The 22,515-nt window shown below is 33.8% G+C and overlaps 3 protein-coding genes across 5 annotated transcripts; 1 reads left to right on the top strand and 2 right to left on the bottom strand.

Annotated features, from left to right (window-relative positions):
• Positions 1–1,715: 1,715 nt before the first annotated feature.
• LOC128558794 (uncharacterized) lies at positions 1,716–4,106 on the bottom strand. Its single transcript, XM_053549008.1, has 2 exons — positions 3,519–4,106; positions 1,716–3,068 (listed from the first exon to the last, which is right to left on the bottom strand). The coding sequence occupies exons 1-2, from the start codon at positions 4,069–4,071 to the stop codon at positions 2,755–2,757; spliced, it is 867 nt and encodes a 288-aa protein (XP_053404983.1). The 5' UTR covers positions 4,072–4,106; the 3' UTR covers positions 1,716–2,754.
• Positions 4,107–5,635: 1,529 nt separating this feature from the next.
• Positions 5,636–10,394, bottom strand: LOC128558231 (uncharacterized). Its single transcript, XM_053547110.1, has 3 exons — positions 9,895–10,394; positions 9,110–9,280; positions 5,636–5,802 (listed from the first exon to the last, which is right to left on the bottom strand). Exons 1-3 carry the CDS (start codon positions 10,190–10,192, stop codon positions 5,636–5,638), a joined length of 636 nt encoding a protein of 211 aa, XP_053403085.1. The 5' UTR covers positions 10,193–10,394.
• A 2,510-nt stretch (positions 10,395–12,904) lies between these two features.
• On the top strand, positions 12,905–21,721 carry LOC128558530 (uncharacterized). Of its 3 annotated transcripts, none has more exons than XM_053548119.1 (8): positions 12,905–13,081; positions 15,107–15,306; positions 16,009–16,059; positions 16,334–16,489; positions 17,265–17,339; positions 17,787–17,873; positions 18,340–18,462; positions 18,714–21,721. In XM_053548119.1, exons 2-8 carry the CDS (start codon positions 15,189–15,191, stop codon positions 18,728–18,730), a joined length of 627 nt encoding a protein of 208 aa, XP_053404094.1. In that variant the 5' UTR covers positions 12,905–13,081; positions 15,107–15,188; the 3' UTR covers positions 18,731–21,721. The 3 variants fall into 3 exon arrangements, with proteins under 3 accessions (XP_053404094.1, XP_053404093.1, XP_053404095.1); XM_053548118.1 differs by having other exon boundaries at positions 15,104–15,306; XM_053548120.1 differs by lacking the exon at positions 12,905–13,081 and adding an exon at positions 13,130–13,299 and having other exon boundaries at positions 15,104–15,306.
• The last annotated feature ends 794 nt before the right edge of the window (positions 21,722–22,515 follow it).

The raw sequence follows: 22,515 nt of genomic DNA, 5'->3' as shown, positions 1-22,515 counted from the left end.
ATGACTAAATCGAACAACACACAATGCACCAACTCAAAGCCAACTCAAGTAAGGACAAGCGAACAATAGCACAGACACACGCGCACACAGTCAACATTACTGATAGGACTCAAAAAACAAGAACACAGTGGGCACGCCTGAAGGTAGTGGCATGAAATACACATGGAAGAAAAACGTTTTGGGCGCACCCACTCACTCTTGCCCCCACAAGTCAAAGACATTGGACAGTGTAAATAAATAATCCCTCCAGTGAATCCTAACACACGTAATGAAAAAAGCAGGGCATGAAACACAAAAGCTGTTATAAATAATAGTAAAAAGCAAACCTAAAGACCAAAACTATACTCCATGCCTTTCGATGCTTATCCAACAGAGTAAACACCTTAATGCCTCGACAAACATGCAAAGCAAATATCAAAAGTTCATGTCATTGGTTGATTTAAAAACTGCTCATCATTGAGTCTCAACCTCCCAGTCATTCCGTCAGAACTTCAATCAAAGGAGGATGAGCGTATGTCCACTGTACGTTGAACCCTAACTTGCGTGATTCTCAAAACATCTGGTCGTAAATAGTCTTATCCACTTTGGTACCAAAGTTACTCTGGCGTGTACGTTAAAGCTGAATTCTTTACGAAGCTTTTCATTGGACTTGCAACCTTCTAGTAGAAATCCCCGACAATGAAAATTGAAGACGTATGGTGCTCAAATCTCACAGGCAAGGAAATGAGACTCAAACGTTGGGAGTAAGAACTCAGAGGATGGATGGAAGACTCAAAGCGAGGAGGCTAGGAGGAGTGACTCATTTGTTATAAGTAAACTGCAGAGACCTTAGACGCCACTTTAATACGGCATGTGTGCTGATAGGGGTGCTCAAAAGAAGAAAAGGTAAAACCAGGAGACTAGTAGGAGGTGCACGGGGCTAGAAGGAGTAGCACTGAATGATGTAGAATGGAAGCAAGACAAAATAAAATACTTTCCCTTAATTATCGTAACAATGTCTCGTGAAATGCTTTATGCTAATGACGCTGTGACTGAACGCAAATCTTCAAGTCAGTCAAGGTCCTCCGCCATCGTGTTTATAAAGATCAATGCCATTGGACCAGGGATAGGGAATAACGGAAAATTGCCAGCATACAATTCTACCCATAACGACGAAGATTCATTACCATATTGGCATGTCGCAACTGTTCATAATGTTCTCCGCAGTAGCTATGACGTTTATATCATATTTTGGGACAATATCGTAAGAAAACTAGCCTTCACAAAAACAAAAAACTGAGATTCCTGGCAAAATGCAAAATTGTGATATCAGATGACTCTGTTTTCCCAAGATCAAGTGGTGGACACTATACTCAAACAAACATGTAGACATTTTCAGTTACTATTTGATTCCATATTCACCAAAAACGTTGAGAAAACGTTGACCCCATTTGTCCTTTATGAAACTTTCAAAATATCTTAGGTAGCATAAAAGTTTCATACACTTGATTTTATACAAAAAAAAAGGAAAAACAAATCGAAACATTTATGGGACAGGTTTCAGTAAACACTTACATTTCATAAAATTTGAAATGATTTGAGATGTTTAAAATTCTAAAAATAATCCCAAGCTAATATGCAAGAAAAATCTTGTTACAGATTTGGTTGATTAAACGTTCGGTATTCTCAACTAAAGCTTACATACTTGAGGAAGAGAATCCGAAACTCTTCTATGAACAATGTGTGCTTTAACAGGAAAGTAAACGTGTTTTAACAGAGAGATTCTCGCGCTCATGCGCTGTTAACAGCTTTTTACATAAATGCAGTCCGTGGCAAAGCAGAAATGTATTTAGGCCCCAAAAGGAAATAACGTCAACGTCAACCCGCTCATTTCCTGGCCATTTAATGACGTTGATGGACAAAATATTTATTTTAGCTATTTACACGTTTAATATGCTATGATAGCGTTTACGCATATTCATTTCTGCAGAATTCCTGAGGATCCGTTGGCAACCTCGCCCTACCTGGCAACAACCATTCCCTCGCGGTTCTGCAGATGTTACACGAAAAACAATCGTTATCCCTACATTGTAAGTATCTAAATGTTCATTCCCAAGTCTATATTAGAGACATGGTGCAAGTGTACAGGCCGGAGAGGAAAGAAAACTGTTATTTGTTCTGAAGACTCGAATCGTGATGTGTAACAACCGCATTGTTTTAAAATGTATTCGGTAAAGCACTTTGAACGTGTATATACATGAAAATAGTACTACTACATATAAATTATTATGTATTTTCATATCCCTGTTAATGATAATATTAATAAGAATGCATCTACCCGATTAGCTTAGGGAAGTTGTTATATTTACGATAGTTATAGCAATTTCAGGAAAGCATGAGCAAGTTCTATCGTCTAACTCTCAGAATAGCAACCCATCAAATATCACAGTTATTTTTTGTACAAAATTTCCATGTCTATATTAGAGATGCCGATACACTTGCTACAGACTTTAGAACACATTTCTAGCGATGTGATTGAGTAATATTTTCATATAAAAGTGTAAAACAATATTTAATGCAAGTCATGTTTTATATCGATATGCGAGTATCCTGGTTTGTCAAATGTCTGTATTTTTTAAACAAAATATTTAAGAGTCATGAGACTTTTAGATCTATAATCATTTGCATTTTCGGAAAGTAAAGCCAGCTTTGAACGTATATATATACGTGAAAAGAATGCTATATAGATGCGATTAAAAATAAGAAATAATTAATTTACCCGATTATCATAGGACAGACGTTACTCTTTACTCGCTTGTATAATATAGCAAATTCAGGAAAGCAGGAACAAGTTTCATACACAACAAACTCTCTGAATACCAACCCATCAAATATTACAGAGTCATATTTTGTAGATTTTCTACACTGGCAGTCTGGTTTGGGTTTTAGACATGTTTTACACGGGGCGGATGTAGCATCTGACGTCATTGTAGGGTTTTTCACATTACGTCTCTGTATAACGCCGTCTCCGAGCAGGACTCTACACAGTATCATACAACATAGTGGCTCTTTAACATCATCTCCTTTCCCTGAAACAAAAATTTTTTTAAATTTTTTTTATCTTTTGAATATCTACAATTAAACAGAAACGACAACCTTTTCAAGCTTTCAAATCTGTTAGCAAATATTCTAACTAACTAAATCAAAATAGCTTTTATAATCTTTCTTTGCGGCAACGTTTCGGCCCAGGGCTTTTATCAAGTCCAATGCAAAAGGCTTAGATTACAAAATATGTAACATAAGACTGATGCATGTGACTTGATAAAGGGCCTTGGCCGAAACGTTGTCGCAGAGGGTGATAATAAAAGCTATTAAAACAATCCCTATGGTTATTTATTAAATATATTGAAAACAAAATATCTAAGGTAAATATATATATTAAAAAAAAATTCGAACAGGTTGATCAAACAAGTTGACTACATACTATTTATCAAGTACAAAGTTACCCTCTGTACAAACCTGTATACTGTATATATTACCTGTGTACTGGTCGGCTTTGACGGGATCCTCGGTGAAATAAATCCCTTTCCCTAACATTAAATGTTTGTATTTTTCCATGAAAAATCCATACCGTTCAATTGATTCAAGATTGCCAATTGGTGTTCCGTGAAACAAATAATACTCATTGATTCCACAGTTCAGGGCCTTTACTAAACTCCCAAACCCAGCTGTCTGGATAGGACTAGTTACAGTAGCATATGTCTCTGGAGGATTTAGCTTTCCACCAACAGTAGCTGCAAACTGTTCAATCATCTTCTTTTTCTTTGAGTAGAGCTGAAACACACTGTCATTACCGATTAATGTGATGTCTGTGATATCAATTGATGAATGATAGAGTCCTTTTGCATCACGTCCAATACCAACTTTTGCTGGTTTCCAAAGTTTTTCAACTAGATTTCGAATATTGCCAGCAACACTTTGTGTGTCTGGAGGACGATAGATATTTTCTGAACTCTGGGATCGCGAGGGTCTCTGAATGCCTGCATTTTCCTCTGCCGCCTGGGAAGGATTATTTTTTGCTGTTGATTTCATATTTTTATACTTCACGTATACCAGGCCATTTTCATTCGAATGCATGCCTGAAAGAACATATGTTTTCTCATTTTAAATGATGTATATTTTGTTTGAAATCCTTTCAGAACTACATTTTCAAATTTATGTAAATGGAATAATTTGGTTACGATTTATATATTATACAATCGAATAACTTTTATGCAAAACCCTGTGTTATTGTACCCCCCGACAACAAAGTTGTAAGGGGGGGTATACTGGTTTCAGGTTGTCTGTCTGTCTGTCTGTCCGTCCGTCCGTCTGTCTGTCTGTCCGTCTGGCCGTCTGTCCGTAGACGCAATCTTGTGCGCACCATCTCTCCTTATCCCCTTGACAGAATTTAATGAAACTTCACACAAGTGATCAGTACCAACAGTAGTTGTGCATGGGGCATGTTAGGTTCTTTTAGAAAAAAAAATTGCAGAGTTATGGGACTTTGTTTTTTTGTTACTATACTATATACATAGACACAATCTTGTGCACACCATCTCTCCTCATCCCCTTGACACAATTTAATGAAACTTCACACAAGTGATCAGTACCAACAGTAGTTGTGCATGGGGCATGTTAGGTTCTTTTAGAAAAACAATTTGCAGAGTTATGGGACTTTGGTTTTTTGTTACTATACTTAATATACATAGACACAATCTTGTGCACACCATCTCTCCTCATCCCCTTGACACAATTTAATGAAACTTCACACAAGTGATCAGAACCAACAGTAGTTGTGCATGGGGCATGTTAGGTTCTTTTAGAAAAAAAAATTGCAGAGTTATGGGACTTTGTTTTTTTGTTACTATACTATATACATAGACACAATCTTGTGCGCACCATCTCTCCTCATCCCCTTGACACAATTTAATGAAACTTCACACAAGTGATCAGTAACAACAGTAGTTGTGCATGGGGCATGTTAGGTTCTTTCAGAAAAAAAATTTGCAGAGTTATGGGACTTTGTTTTTTTGTTACTATACTATATACATAGACACAATCTTGTGCGCACCGTCTCTCCTCATCCCCTTGACACAATTTAATGAAACTTCACACAAGTGATCAGTACCAAAGTAGTTGTGCATGGGGCATGTTAGGTTCTTTCAGCGACAAAAATTGCAGAGTTATGGGACTTTGTTTCTTGTTAACATACTGTGTACATACAGTCTGCATATGCAATCTTGTGCGTGCCTAATCTACCAAACCCTTGCACACAATTTAATGAAACTTCACACAAGTGATCAGTATCAACCCTAGTTGTGCATGGTGCATGTTACATTCTTTTAGATAAATGTTCTGCATAGTTATGGGACTTTGTTTTTTGTTACTATACTGTATACATACAGTCTATATACATACAATCCACATAATTATGCAATCTTGTGTGCGTCAAATTGCAATGTACTGTGTCAGTGCATGCGGGGGGTACATTCATCACCTTTAGTGATAGCTCTAGTTTAAGATTGATAACAGAAATCATAATATAGTTTTTCGCAAGAAACAATGTCACAGTCGAATATTTTTGACTGAAAAATTGATTAAGGTAGTGAATTATTTACTTACGTCTTTTATACAATAGAATTAAAAGCACCACAAACACTGGACTAAAACTAGCATTTGCAAGCCCGAAGTAGACAACTCGAGTCAGATCCTGCCATGAAAATCCTATTTCTTTTCCTATCACTTGCACGTATATAATGTATCCCAAAACATGAAATACACCTGAAAAAGCACAAAATATGTTGTTATCGTGAAATGGAAGAAAATATAATATGTTTTAAGTTCATTCTAGATGTATGCCAAATTTCATTATATCGCTTTAGGTAACGTTTACGATATTGGCTAATTTAGAAGATCTGTTAAATGAATGAAATAAAGGCTAGAAACTTTTTAAACTTATAAACGATTACTAGGCTAGTGATAATTAAATGAACAATAACTCTATGCATTTTGTCAGAATTACTTCCCTAAGGTATTTGTTAATATATGTTTTTCAGGTCAATTTTTCTTTAAACGGAAAGGCAACGTTGTTCATATGTTAATTTCATCAGTTAGGATTTCTTGAATCATTTAAAGAAGTGAAAAAATTTTCAAAGTCGGAGTAAAAATGAGAAAGTTATGAGCATTTAAATATTTGGTCAAATTGGCGGCCATTTTGTTTCAATGGGAACAAAAAACAAAATGGCGGATTTAATAAATTTTTAGATACACATTTGAACTGCATTTATTGTACCCCCCGACAACAAAGTTGTAAGGGGGGTATACTGGTTTCAGGTTGTCTGTCTGTCTGTCCGTCTGTCTGTCTGTCCGTCTGTCCGTAGACGCAATCTTGTGCGCACCATCTCTCCTCATCCCCTTGACAGAATTTAATGAAACTTCACACAAGTGATCAGTACCAACAGTAGTTGTGCATGGGGCACGTTAGGTTCTTTTAGAAAAAAAATTTGCAGAGTTATGGGACTTTGTTTTTTAGTTACTATACTATATATATACATAGACACAATCTTGTGCGCACCATCTCTCCTCATCCCCTTGACACAATTTAATGAAACTTCACACAAGTGATCAGTACCAACAGTAGTTGTGCATGGGACATGTTAGGTTCTTTTAGAAAAAAAAATTCCAGAGTTATGGGACTTTGTTTTTTTGTTACTATACTATATACATAGACACAATCTTGTGCGCACCATCTCTCCTTATCCCCTTGACAGAATTAAATGAAACTTCACACAAGTGATCAGTACCAACAGTAGTTGTGCATGGGGCATGTTAGGTTCTTTTAGAAAAAAAATTGCAGAGTTATGGGACTTTGTTTTTTTGTTACTATACTATATACATAGACACAATCTTGTGCACACCATCTCTCCTCATCCCCTTGACACAATTTAATGAAACTTCACACAAGTGATCAGAACCAACAGTAGTTGTGCATGGGGCATGTTAGGTTCTTTTAGAAAAAAAAATTGCAGAGTTATGGGACTTTGTTTTTTTGTTACTATACTATATACATAGACACAATCTTGTGCGCACCATCTCTCCTCATCCCCTTGACACAATTTAATGAAACTTCACACAAGTGATCAGTACCAACAGTAGTTGTGCATTGGACATGTTAGGTTCTTTTAGAAAAAAAAAATCCAGAGTTATGGGACTTTGTTTTTTTTTGTTACTATACTATATACATAGACACAATCTTGTGCGCGCCATCTCTCCTCATCCCCCTGACACAATTTAATAAAACTTCACACAAGTGATCAGTAACAACAGTAGTTGTGCATGGGGCATGTTAGGTTCTTTCAGAAAAAATTTTTTGCAGAGTTATGGGACTTTGTTTTTTTGTTACTATACTATATACATAGACACAATCTTGTGCGCACCATCTCTCCTCATCCTCTTGACACAATTTAATGAAACTTCACACAAGTGATCAGTAACAACAGTAGTTGTGCATGGGGCATGTTAGGTTCTTTCAGCGACAAAAATTGCAGAGTTATGGGACTTTGTTTCTTGTTAACATACTATGTACATACAGTCTGCATATGCAATTTTGTGCGTGCCTAATCTACCAAACCCTTGCACACAATTTAATGAAACTTCAAACAAGTGATCAGTACCAACCCTAGTTGTGCATGGTGCATGTTACATTCTTTTAGATAAATATTCTGCATAGTTATGGGACTTTGTTTTTTGTTACTATACTGTATACATACAGTCTATATATACATACAGTCCACATAATTATGCAATCTTGTGTGCGTCAAATTGCAATGTACTGTGTCAGTGCATGCGGGGGGTGGGGGGGGGGTACATTCATCACCTTTAGTGATAGCTCTAGTTTAATACTGTAAAATAATTTCTCTACTTTTTTCAGTTATAATGAAAGAAATTATCATGTTTTACATTTTACACTAAAGAAACATATGAAAATTAGTCCTTTAAAAGGTTATTTGCTAAATTTTTTTTTTTCAGTAGTGTGTAAATGTCGTCATAAACACACTAAAATGGCTGCCTCCATTATCAGCCATTTTCTAAAATTTCAAACTGTCATATCGCTTTCAATAGTTGTCCGATTTTAAAAATTCTTTCAGCGTTATGAAAGGCTTGATGATGCCTTTCATATAAAATTAACTTATTTTCAGGCTTTTCTTACCCTTTAATACTCTAGGTGTTATAGCTTTGAAACTGTCATCATTAGACGACCACAATAGTTCAAGAACATCAGGCCTCTCATGCATTTGTAAGAATTATGACCTGTTTTATATTTACGAAGAAAACTGATGAATTGAATTGCTGTTTGTAAAACCTGGTTTTCGTGGAATCCAGTCTCTTGTTTTCTATTATAGATTTCAAATTGTTAAAATAAGTTATGAATTTTATAATGTTTGTCATTTTCATATAAAAAGTTATATAACGTAAAATTGCCAACTGCCAAAATTGAAACAAACAAATATTTCCTGTTTCTGGGGTTGTTTTTTGTTTGTTTGTTTGGGTGTTTTTTTTTTTTTTTTTTTTTTGTTTTTTTTTTTTTTTTTGGTGGGGGGTGTTATACTATTTTCTACTATACTATCATCACCCTTGTAACACTAACAATAATCCAGTCTTTGTTGCATATTACAGACAAAGCATATTGATCTTTTGTTGGATATAACGTCGCACCGACACAATTATAAATCATGTGGCGATATTGAAGCAAATAGAAATATGATAATTAATGCTTTAACGACGATAATGTATTTTTATCAAATAAAAGCACAATACAATATAAATGATTAACTGATACCGGAATAAAATACGGAACGACGGCTGAAAGAGATAGCGGAGTGCTTAACAGTTGGCTAAGACACATCTGTCCTTTTTTTGTAATAACGTATTCTGTACTAGCACGTTTTAATGTTATATCAGATAGTTTGATGTAAATTAATGACATTAGGATGACTTCAATGTCAAACAATATAAATTTAACATAAAGATCAAATATCAGATAATTTCGACAAGAAGCCAGAGTATTATTACACAAAAGCGTACTTACATGAGAAAGCGAACAAAGAAGCTGTTAAAATATCTAATGTCTGTTCTTTCAAATTGCAGATTCGTTTCGTTGAAAAACGAGGTAAAACAGTAATTGGTGTGTAAATGAAGAGAGATATTAGCAAATGCCAAAACAAGGCAATATACACAAAGTTCATGGCGGCTGGATAATCTGAAAAAAAGAAAATATTATATTAATTGAACACGGACATGGAAAATTGGCAAAAGCGTTTAATTGTATCGGGAAAATAGTGAAATCGCCAAAGAATAAAAAAATACAAAATAGTAGTAAGCATCTTAGCTGGTAAATCACCCAATCTTAAAACATATTTGAGCCGCGCCATGGGAAAACCAACATAGTGGCTTTGCGACCAGCATGGATCCAGACCAGCCTGCACATCCGTGCAGCCTGGTCAGGATCCATGTTGTTCGCTGATGGTTTCTCTAATTGCAGTAGACTTTGAAAGTGAACAGCATGGATCCTGACCAGACTGCGAGGATGCGCAGGCTGGCCTGGATCCATGCTGGTCGAAAAGCCTCTATGTTTGTTTTCTCATGGCGTTGCTCATATTCACGGTTTGCCACCAAAACAATTAACAGATTTTCAGCATTCATTCCTCATGTCAAGCATTGTTCTATTACTACAATAAACGCCCTGGTGCCGGTATTGTCAGGAATTAAACGAACTGGAATCCCAGACATAATTTCGATTATGCAAATCCAGAGCCCATTATAGTCTGTCTTACATACAGAGGCAGTCATGTAAAAGAAGAAAACTGCACTTACCACGATACGAGATTAAACAAGTTTCTTTATTAATGTTGATGGTACACATATAAATTTGTATTTCCATGATGTATCCAGATATTTCTTTGTGCGCTTGTAACGTTCCGTATTCATCATACAAATGTTCATGAAAGGAAAACATACCAATTTCTGTGTCATATGGTCTACTAGAAGGAACACCATCTTTATAATGAAAGCCACCGTACATATCAAATATCAATAAAGATACAAAAGTATAGCAGAACATGAATAAAATATAACTTATAAAAATACGTTTCTTCTTGTGCAAAATTGTCATCCTTTATTAACATTGCATGATTCTCTTCTTGTTATATAACACATTGATAAATATATCCGACCTCGACCTATATATAGCAATATGTAATCACAAACATCCTATTTTAAATTCATAAATTATGTATAAAACTGACACAAAATAAAGACAAGTGATTTCGTTTAACAGGTCCACTAAAGTGTATATTACCTCACCGTTAATGTAATGATATTCATACAGATAGCGGAAGTAACACGCTAACACGAAAGAAAAGATACTTTAATTTTTAAGGTAGATAATTTATATCTTTTAAATGCAAAAATCATAATACAGACTCAAGCTTTAGAAACAAGTAGTTAAAATAAGAATTAATATAAAGAAATCACATATTGGCTTTCATTTATGATGTCAGATTGCATAATCATTCGAGACACTTTTTCAAATAGTATCATCATGAGAAAGCCAATGCCAATTAATCAACAGCCTGGAAACGTTCTAGTTTTAGTACTGTCGATTCTCGTATCCATTCTGTAAACTCAGTAAACAGTTACATTCCCAAAAAGTCAAGTGTATTTTAATACATCTCAGAAACCAAATCTCAAAATTTCATTAAAGGAAAAGTTTTGTTCCAGTAGACAAAGCGGTCAATAAGATAATCATTTGACACCTACATTAATGAAGTTTTAAGCTACAGTCACACATACGGATATGTCCGTGCGTTGAGGTACGGTGCGGATAGAATTTGTCTGTGAGTGTATAACTACGGAGCAGTACGTCTTAGTACGGGAAAAATGGTGAGAAACAGGAAACAAACAAAACAATACAGGACGCAAATAAGTAAGGATAGATACGAGGTACTACGTTGAATTACGTTTTACTGCGCCTTGCAACTTTCCCAGCGCACGGACGGGTCTGCGGTAAACTGCGTTGAACTATGCTTAAGAACGAGCAGCCTCGGATAACTACATTCGGCTACGGCGAGGTACGTAACAGCACGGATAACTACGTTTAAGTACGTTTAACTACGGATGAATAAGTTTCAGCCAAGTTGGACTAAAGTCACGCTCAAATGGTTACGGTTCGCTCAAACTTTTGTGCATGTTCAAAAGTTGGAGAAACTTGCAAGTTTCGAATAAGTTTTCAATACGTTTTGACCACGTTTTAGTACGGATTAATACGAATGACTACTCTGAGGTACGGCTCAGGTACGGATCGATACGGATTACTACGTTTCTGTCCGTAGCTAGACGTAGCTATCCGCGCCGTATGTGTGACTGGGGTATTAAGCAATGAACAAATAGCACATAACACACATTTGAGTCCTTTTCTTTTACAGAACAACATTTGGCTACAGATCAAATTGCTCAGATTTCAAAGTTTTAAAGTTCATATTTCATATTGATGATAAACAATATATACTTTCCACAATGTATTGGATTTATGCTTTACATAAACAACTGTATAAAACTTATTTCATCGCTTATTCAAGCTTTTGTACCACTATTAATATATTTAGATTGCTAACATCTAGTCTAACTCCTACAAAAGTCCATATGAAAAGACATTGTGATAAAGTTTAAGAAACATCTTTCTTGGTCAATATAGAACTCTGGCGAAATAAGATCTTCTAGAGTGTGTCTTCAACGAACGTAATGAATATGTTATCAACAAAACCTCCTTCAGCAGGGCTTGCGTAGATATTTTGCTAAATGTTATTTTGGAATTCAGATATGGTCTTACAAACTGAAGACACTTTTGCAACAAAGTTTATCACATACTGAGTTTTATGAAGATGTTATTTAGCAATTTTGAAAGATTCTGTTGCATGGAGTGTAAGCGTTCCTTGGAAAATTGTTAAAACGTTATTAAAACACGTTATGAGCCAAAAATTTCTACCTACTACATGTATATATCTAGCGCCCAGCCCTTTTACAGTTAGACGCTACGCTGTCCTCTTTGATTGTGCCTGACAAGACAGGTAGATGCACTTCCTAAAGCCTACTGGGAATGAGCTGTTTAGAAACTTGTCTTCTGGCCTATTTCGTCTTTTCGTACCTTGGTTTACCAACACGTATATAAGAGTTCACCTAGCTAGGTTAACTGGTATTTACATTTAGACCTGTAGCATTGGAACATTGTGGAAATTCAGAGTAACGGTGTGCAATTAACCGATTTAAGCTCCGAGGTCATGCCATTGCCACTGACCGTTCCAAGGTAGTGATCACTGTGTACCTTAAATTAAATGTGTTTTCTTTGCTCTTGTTGTCTATTTGGTATAATACGCACGCTGCTATGGTATTTTGTTTTGAGAGGCAGCTTTCTTGGAAAATTTCTATTCCTACTGGATCCTTGTTCTATTTTATTTTTAATGAACAACTAGATACTACTAACTGCAAATTGAATTAGGAAACACTTTCAAGCGTAAATAAACTAAAATATTACTGAAATATGCCTTGCATATTTTTTTAAGAGACTGGTATTCAGTAACGATACGGAAATAGTACCAAAATGAGAGTTAATCGTAGAGTTCAAAGTTCAAGATGAAAAACCAGCACGGGGAAAAGTAATACTAACTTTAAGTACTAGATGGGAAATACAAAGTAGTATAATACTTTCAGGATTATTATTTATTTATTATATTGAAAACATTCATGAGTTAAATGCTTAAAATAGTACAATATACAAATAATCAAATATATCTTTTTTAGGATATATTCGTATTATTCCGAATTTACTTCCTGTTTTTTAGGGGGATTTCCTACTAGTAGTTTCTTTTTGAGATCTGTAGAAACCTTTAGTCTCTCCAATTTGGTCAAATGAATGCAGATTCATAGAAACTTTCAATGAATTTAGGTTTCTTCGTAACATTCAATTAGGTCTTCGGCAGATTGAAACTGATCTACTGACGAAAAGGTATACATTTTCGTTTTTGTGCGACACGTATTCAATGCTTATGTCATATCTGTACACATATTTTGTTGCCATTACAATGACACTTTTGTGTTTTGTTTCCATGTATCTTCTGTTATGAATTGGGTACATCAAAATCTTTTAAACTTGAAACGGAAATAATTCTCAATAGACAGATTTCTAATATTAAAATAAACATAGTTTCAACAATACCCATCAAGGTAGGATGATTTAATATTGTTTATTTTATTTAATGTTATACCTATTTTTAAAGAGTGTGTCTGTATAGTAATTATTACTATAATCTTGACATATACAATAAAATTATTATAGATTTGCATTTCTAATTTAAATAATTTACAATCAGTTCTCTCTCTGTTTATGTATTATTTCATTTGAGTCACGATTTTCCTTTTATCTATATTTGTATCATTTGATACTATCTATAGTGTTTATTATGAAATAAATCGACCCGCGTGACGATTTATTGATTTGAACTCTATTTTTAACTTTTTTATTTTTTTTAATTTAGGTCATACGCTTCAAATTAGAATTAAACATAAAGTACGTGACACAACAATTCGCTGTTATGTTTGCCTCTAAACGATTTAATTACGTATTTTCCGTCGAAAAGTACTAAAAAGAGATGTAATTGCTTTAAACAGTACATGTAGTAATTAAAGATTTATTAGACCCTCATATAAACAATTACTTCATAATATATATGTAAACATAAAAACCAACTTGTATATGTGTTTAACAGTACTGCTTATCAGGTTTGAAAGTAGTACACACCTTGTACATGTATAGATAAGCACAGTATAAATGTGTACTACCGAAAAAATTGGAAGTTTTTTTAACAAACGCCTGTTATACATGACATTTAATTGTTTGAATGCTTTGAACAATCACAGTTTCTATTTTTCGTCGGGTTTAATTCATGTGATCAAAATTTTCATAACTGAAAGTTAGTTCTAAACATGATTTTTTTAGTGAAATGGCGCACTGGATATACTGAATAGAAACTAATCAAAAATGCAATGATCTCTATGTATCATTTAGACATTCTTACTGAATTACGTTCATTACACATAGGCAGAGAAATGTCAAATCGAATATAAATTATATCCCGGCAGTTACTTAATTGAAACAAAATTAATAGCACAAAGGCTTATTTTTCACCGTATGAATTTAAGAATGTGTCAATTAAGTGAATTCTGCGTAAGCTAACTATCCAAGTCCCTTTTATTCTTTTTCCTGAAAAATATGGAAATCAAATAAAATTCAAGTAGCTTGTAAGTATACCGGCTTAGTATTAAATATTTCTTGCTGTTAGAAGAAATCATACTACATTTCGGGGACCGAGTAGTTAAGGACGCTGACTTTAAATCACTTGCACTAAACGATGCGAGTTCGAGCCTCACTTGGGGCGTTGAATTTTTCATCTGAGGAATCCATCCAGCTGGCTTATGGAAGATCGGTGGTTCATTTTACTTTTCAGATAGCCGATCGACTCGCTTGGATTCAATGATCTTGCTAGCCTTTGACGTTGAATTATTTGTTTTATTCTTTTATTTATGGGCTTGTGGTGTAAACGTCACACCGATTAAATTATAAGTCATATTAAGACTATACAGCTTCTGACGGTAAAATACCCCGGTGTCCCTTTTCTTGCTTTATTTCAGAAACCGCAGGCACCTATGTAGAACCAACGACTTTCTGAAAGCCAATTGGATATTTTTTATGAAACAAACATGGTTTCAAAGCCAAAGCTGTGAGGAGCAAGTAATCTTAAGTTAGCGGCCTTAACCACTCGTTCAAGGAGGCCAAACTTTCCGACCTTCATCGGACAATTACTTGAGATATACGAAAGAGTGCAAAGAGGCTTTGGGTACAATACTTTTTATGGACAAATTTTTCTGAAATGTTTCGTAAATAGGTCATCCATTTTGATGTACAATCTTAAAGTCATTCGCTATTTTAAGCAAAGTAATTTTAGATAATATCATCCTGTCTAAATTTTAGCAGGCAGCAGACAACTCACTGAAAGTTGCATATAATAAAGAACAATCTTTCATCCACAACAAACAGTTGAATCAAGACAAAGTAAATGGCGACACCCCCAAAAGTGCCGATGGGCAAACACTTTCAAAATGACCAGAGAAGGCACAATGAAAACGAAGCAGAGTCGCATTTAAAGAGAGGCAGTGTTAGAACTGAACAGACAGGTGGGTACTCCTGGAAAGTAATTCTTTTGTCCGTGTACTTTATTGTATTTTGTGATAAAAACAACATCTTGTCCGTTGAGGAATTGTTTAGTTATATGCTAGTATGCTATTATACGATTTTTTGATTACAGTTATATTATAACGACGGCGCCCAAACACAAAGAATGAAATATTTATATTTTGTTAGTTTCAAAGATTTAGCGTCCGTAATGAATTACAACTATATGATACAATAACCACACGATAATGAAACATTCTCTTATTATCGGCGTTGAAGTGAAGCCCGCTTTCCCACATCTGCAGGGAAGAAAAGTCAAAGTGACTGGCTTAAACATTCGTAGTTGTATTGCAAAAACATCTAAAAGATCGACACAATGTGTCATAGATTTAATTTGGAAACCACGGTAGGCTCCTGGTAAACGTGGATGCTTTAGCAGATGTATTTTTATGTTCACAAGTCATTGCGAGAAACATAGTAAATTTTTAATAAATGGAGGATTCTAAGTTAAATATGACAGAAGCTATTGTTACAATCCATGAGAAACAATGGTGCTGCTAAAGATATATTTACTTATATATATATATATGATTCAAATGCCTTTTGTAACCATTTCATAACAGTAAAGTTTTTTCATCCAGTATTTTGCCATGCTGAATTTAACGATTTGCATTCTTGCTAAACACTGTAATTGCAAATATAAGAAACAGAAGAAGAAGATGCAGAAGAATGTCCCGGCGCAGTTGGTGGACAAGGTAGCAATTTTAACCTCTTTATTGGACGGTTAAAACGTTCTCTAAAATGTGATGACTTATCTTAATATGTGAAAATGAAAAGGAAATCCAAGAAACAAGACTACATTTCTAGCCCATTTTTTAATACAATCATACGCTCTCCTTAAATATTTGCTTTTCTTTACTACACAAATTGCGTCACCTGTTTATGACAAACAAACAAAATTCACGAAACAAATTACTATTGTTCATAATGTTTTACGACTGGACATTTAGAAATTATATACTTTCGCAGGTTTATCGCTACCACCACCGAGTAATGTTGTTTCAAGAAGTAGACAACATACAGGGTCTGCAAGATCCCCAGTTGATTCATTTGGTCAGCCTCCAGGACGACTTATGCCCCCTTTTGATATGCCGCCTCTGAATAATGGCCAAATAGGAATGAATGGTAAGTTCATTTTGCTTCTATCAGTAACTACAGATGTATTTCATTTTTTCAAACATTTTTCAAAACATTATCTTAAACTTAACGAGCAAATTTAAAATCTCTTTCATTCCTTCTTCATGCTACGTTATGTTTTTTATTCTACAGTATCAAAAGATTCACAAATTGTGTTGCATTATTTTTTCGATGAGTGTTCAACAGATACGTAGACGATCCCTAAAACTTTGTTCCCGGTAAGTTCAATTTAGTACAACTGGTACCATTATAACAAGTAGTTTCTCTGTTAGCATTTCCACTGGCAAATAAAGGTTACTTGATAACCGTAGTAATGCGCTACGGGCCAATCCGTTTTTGTGACGCCGTTAATAACAGCAAATTGTATTACACAAATATCTGCAATAGGCTGTAAATTCATTTTATTGTATGGAATATGTCGATAATACGAGTCCAAAATAAAGAACGCTTTAACCAGGGCAGTCACGCGTCATTGGACAAAAAATGACATCACAAGAACGCCTAGAAATTTGAGCAAAATATCAGTTAGTACATTTAATCCAGAAAAAAAAATCGACAGAAACTTATGCATTACTAAGGAAGACAATATCAGCCTTACCATGAAAGTGAACACAGTTTCTTTGTTCAATAATATTCAATTTGCCAATTGCTTTGATCTGAGCTTTTTTGTTGGTGCAGAAATACATTTACTGAATTCAAAACAACACTGTGTTAAGTCTTTTAAGAGCATTCACCTGAAACCTTTTGCAAATATATATTTCAGAAGTAAATCATCTCGGCCTGCCAGAGCCAGCTGGTATCAACAGAAAATTCCTAATAGATTTGCAACGATTTCCAGGTAAATAATGATTACTAAGATTTTACAGCATACTTATACATAGATAACAGTTCCAGTTTAAAATGTTTCAAACGATAAAAGTAAATATAAACAACCGAAGAGACAAAATGTATATTCAAATCACGTAATTCTAGTTCTTTTGTCCATCTGACTTTTCGTGGAATTTTCCCGCTTTGGATTTGAAAACTCGCTTGTGGTGTAAAATTCGTTCATGTAAAGAAGTCATCCAGCTGGCTTATAGAAAGTCGGTCGTTCAACTGCGATAGGAGGCACCTGGTGTCTTCCTCCACCACCAAAAGCTGGAAAATCGCCATATGACATATAATTATGTCGATGTGACGTTATCTGACCCAATACCTACCCGCCCCGTCTCCACATTCTCAGAAAAGAATTAAGTAGACTTTAAGAATTCGTGTTATAGCAATTTACGTAAACCGTTTATTCCAGAACATCTTCGGCGCCAGCAGATTTTTAACCATTGGCCTCATCAACGAACAGTTATGACAGATGGAGCCACTTCCGAAGACCAACAATGTAAGTGAAGACATTAGCCTTATTGATAAAACATGCATTTTCCATTCTTGGGTGAATAATATCACAAATGATCTTATTACATATTACATTTGTTGTGTTAGACTCAATCAAACCCAGTCTGCTTTAATTCTTCTTGGTTGCATTCTTTGCTTCCAAAGGATCCTTTTACAGATTATATTGCAATACTTTTACTGTCAAGACACTGCCGAGGATACGGACAGAAAACACGGCTTGATTTATTAACGGCAAAGAAGTAGCATGTATATTGTCAGTTGTTGATGTTTTTGGGGTTTTTGTTTTGTTTTGTTTTGTTTTTTGTTAACTGTATGGCTGTAAATTGGATTTATATGCGCGATAATTTACTGTCAATATCGTTTATGCATTTGTGAAATGCTCTCAGGATATACATATGTATGAGATGAAAAATAAATGATTATTCAAAGCGTGGAGTATGTTTGAATTTCAGATCAGATAGAGCAGAAAAAACAAAAGGCAAGGTTGATCCTGACGCACGTATCAGATAATATTCGATCACAGATGAATCTTATAATGGATGAAAAAGTAATCGAGATGATACTTGAAAGTCTTGGTACGAAACTAAATTGATATGCAATTATAACTTGCGTTTTAATTATTAGTAAACTTTATTCAAAGGGGACAAATGAGAAATGTATGAATTTATCGTAAACATTTGCAAAGCAAGTGATCATGTTTTTAGTTCTCTTCCAAAACTGGAACTCGAGTGGAGTTCAAATAAGCTTAAAGCTTTCATCAAATTCTAGCTTAAATAAATTAGTATTAAGTAGACTACGGGATCATAGTTCTCTTTTTTAATTTCAGAAGGGATGTTTCAATGAAAGAAGAATTTAAAGACACGCAAATGCCCAACTTGCAAGAAACACAAGCCAAAGTTGGTCAATTGATTCAAAGTTAATCATTACATAATGGTTAAAAATGAATAAATAGACAAGTATTTTTAAAAATCCTTCATGAGATACAGTCACATTTGTTTTCTGTTTTCTTGCGGAAACATGAGGTTTGTGTAATTAGTTTGATTACCACCACTCAAGTGAATTTCATTTTGGAATTTGATACTTACTAGTACGTAATCACAGTCTGTGATGAATGTCGTATTAAGCATATACATTCAAACAACTGAAAAATTGTCAAATTGTAAATGAAAGTGTCAAAGTTATAAAATGCTGCTAAATTTCAATTATAATACATGTAAACCATTTTTGTTACCCAGAGTTCCAAGCATGTCAGGCACACAATGTTCATAAACATTGCGGAGATATATTTTGAAAGGAAAGTTATGTGTTCTTTATAAAAAATGCTATGTAAAGTATGCTTTGTAAAAGATAAAAATTATATTTTCAAACACGCATACTTCTCTGTGCATTTTCTGAACAGTAGGGTATGCACATTCTATAGAACAAAATAGTCTACGAGGTATAAATTTCCAAATTACATTTTACATGAGTGGAGATTAGCAAACATATTACATGAACCTAAAATAAAAACAAGTAAAAACTTAACTGTACATTGTTTAGATTTTAAGAATATTTAATCTTAGACGATTCGAATTCCGATACAACAATAATATAATCCACTTCGACGGTGTTTTGTTTGATGAACACGGTATCAAGTAGCTTTAGACCAAATGTACAGACTTTGTGATACGCACTTTTGTTTGATTTTGTTAAGTGTCTGAAATCTTGCTCAATTTGAGAATTCGTACTATTCCTTTATCACGTCCTAACACGTGTATTATTAACTTCTTTACCTGTTGTACTCATTAATTTGTAAGTAACTTTTTTTGAAAACTATGTTTAAATTGTAATACTTTTATCTCACATGATAATGCCTTGATCTCATCTGGAAATTACTGGTGCGTATATCTGAAATCTCATTTATATTCAAAATAAATTTATATATAATCATGTTTTAAACACAAACTTATCAGGAAATATGCCGTTTAAAGAACAACAAATGTAACAGAATGTATTTGATTCTAATTATGACAAAGTTTTAGTAAATTCAATTGCAGTTCACTTTATACATTAATGGTTTATTTTTACAGATTTTGTTATTATACTAATATTACAGAATATTCGAAGGTATGTCTGTTAAAAATGTTTCATTCAATTACTTTGAGTAGATGATCGCTCTCTACAAGATAGCTTACTATATCTGGACATTTTAACTTAGCAATAAGTAGCCATGACTCATTTTAGATGATTTCATCTTTTACTGCTTCTTCGAATGGTAAAGAGGGTTGCATTAGATATATCTTTTATCTTCCTAAATATATTATGTATAGGTGAAAACGATTCATTTCAGTTATTATTTTTTTTTATTTCCTCTTTTAACGTGTTTGCTGCTATTAGTTATAAAAACTTGGTAAGTACAAAAGGGTAATGTGACAGTAAAGGGTAATAGAAAGTAACTTTTCTTCGAATCTTTATTGGAGAGCGCGGGAAGCCCTCACCTTATCTAATGGTAATTGCATACAAAAAGTAGAACAAAGGGTGATTCAGTGATTGAAAAATGTAAAGAAAAAAAGAGCTATTCCTTATATCATACGGACATAATTTGAGGTATGTTCAATTCAAATAAGATGGACAACTCTAGTACACCAACTAAGGTAATATTGATACTGTATGTTTTGAAACCTTATGGCGTAAATCTTGCGGCTTGTTCTTTTTACTGACCTTCAGTCTATAGATCTTTCCATATATTTCTACTTGGCAGCCTGTCATATACATTGTCTTAGTCCATAATGTGATTCGGTGACAGATAAAATGCAGTGCAGGAAATAGACTGTATATTATATAATTATGTCATTTCCATTTGTTGTTGGGAGATTATCAAAATTGTGTCATAGATATACTTTATTTCATATTTTTATTTACTATTTTACGTTGTATCAAGTGCTTTCTTTTGTGTGTGTGTGTTTCTTGGGTATTTTTGATATTTTTATGGTTTTGTTTTATTTTGCAATAATGTTTCTTTTTTTTTTCAAAAATAGTTTAAAAGGAATAATTCTACGACAGTTCTAGATATGTACATGTACGCTATATCAAGACACAAGTATATTCTTATGCTTTTAGCATTTTAGCATCTGTTGGTTCGACGATTGTTTCCTTTTTCGGGAAAACTTTGATTACTTTCTTCATTTCCTTCCATGTACACATATATTTTTATTATATATTGCTTAATTTTTTTATTTTTTTTTTCAAAATTTTGACGTGACTGTTTGCTCATACAGTCCAAATCTAAATTGAGAAGTATACTTGCAGTAATATCAAAATCTTGATAGATTTACTGAACAGGATTATGTAGCTCAGGAAACTCATGGTATGTTGTTGTTGTTGTTGTTTTTTCAACAGACTAAATATTAAGGTTTGCAGAAAAACACATTCTTAAATTGAACGCTAAATGTCGCAACAAATGCACGTTTATAGACTTACTCTTCTTACTCACTATGGAATTACAACGATTATAGTGTGTGCTTAAAATTCAAAATGATGTGGACATTTTTGAAACAGAACGAAACATTTTATGATATCAATCATCATATGTTTACCTTTGAAAATACTGCCTAGGACTAACTCAGTCAAACTGATTTTATTTTTTATTCATAACGTATTAATGGAAGAAAAGTTAACATTTCGAAACAAAAATGGCATACATATGGGCAATGACACTTCAAAGTTTTATACCACATTTAAAGTCTTCAGAATGTCGATGTTGAAATTTTTGTACTATGCCTTAAAATTATATGTTCTCTCTTTTTGTGATACGACCTTATTCATTTGTTTTGAATTAAAGCTTATGCACAAATACTGTTTGTCTTGCTTTCGACAAAACTAATGCATTACCAATTATCGTCTAATGAATACTACCACATCGCATACATTGTGTATCAGTGTAAAATTTAAGGGCATTGAATTACATACAAACATCTATTCAGATGATAATAAGAAAGTAACTGGTGAAACCTGCAAAATAAAAAATAATGGAAATAAAATCATTATGATTTAAGTTTAAAGAAACTTTTCATAGTGAAACTTTGAATATTCTACAATGTACAACTGTTACAAAACACAAAGTTTGCCATCTTGTTCAAGGAAGTGTTTACAAACTTGCAAAAAAGGACATTTATGGGCAAATAGACTGTACTTTTGTTAAGTTAATACATTTGGAAAGTAGACGGTACATTTGTTAAATGAACATATTTGGGGAAAGAGAACGTACTTTTGATCAATAAACTTATTTGAGGAAAGAGAAAGTACTTTTTATTAATGAACATATTTTGGCAAAGAAAACGTACAGGCACAGATGTTGGCTATACTATAAGAATAAGTTAATAAAGAAGGAAAGACGCAAAGATAAAAAGTCTTTCTTATTTGGAAAATAAATACGACTGTCGAAACTAGTAAAAAAAATGGAAATATATCTCTTGCTGTTAAGAAAAGTAATTTCTAACAATTACAGCTGCCCGACATTTTTGACAGTTCTATTGGTTTTCCAAATATGTAATTACCTTTTATTATTGTATCCTGCTTCCTTTGCTTATTTTACTAAACTTTCTATATAAACATAGTCAATATTAGTGTCTATACACGCAAGCAAACCT

Source organism: Mercenaria mercenaria, chromosome 7, assembly GCF_021730395.1.
Source record: "Mercenaria mercenaria strain notata chromosome 7, MADL_Memer_1, whole genome shotgun sequence".
Lineage (NCBI taxonomy): Eukaryota > Metazoa > Mollusca > Bivalvia > Venerida > Veneridae > Mercenaria > Mercenaria mercenaria.
This window is presented reverse-complemented; position numbering and strand designations above follow the sequence as displayed.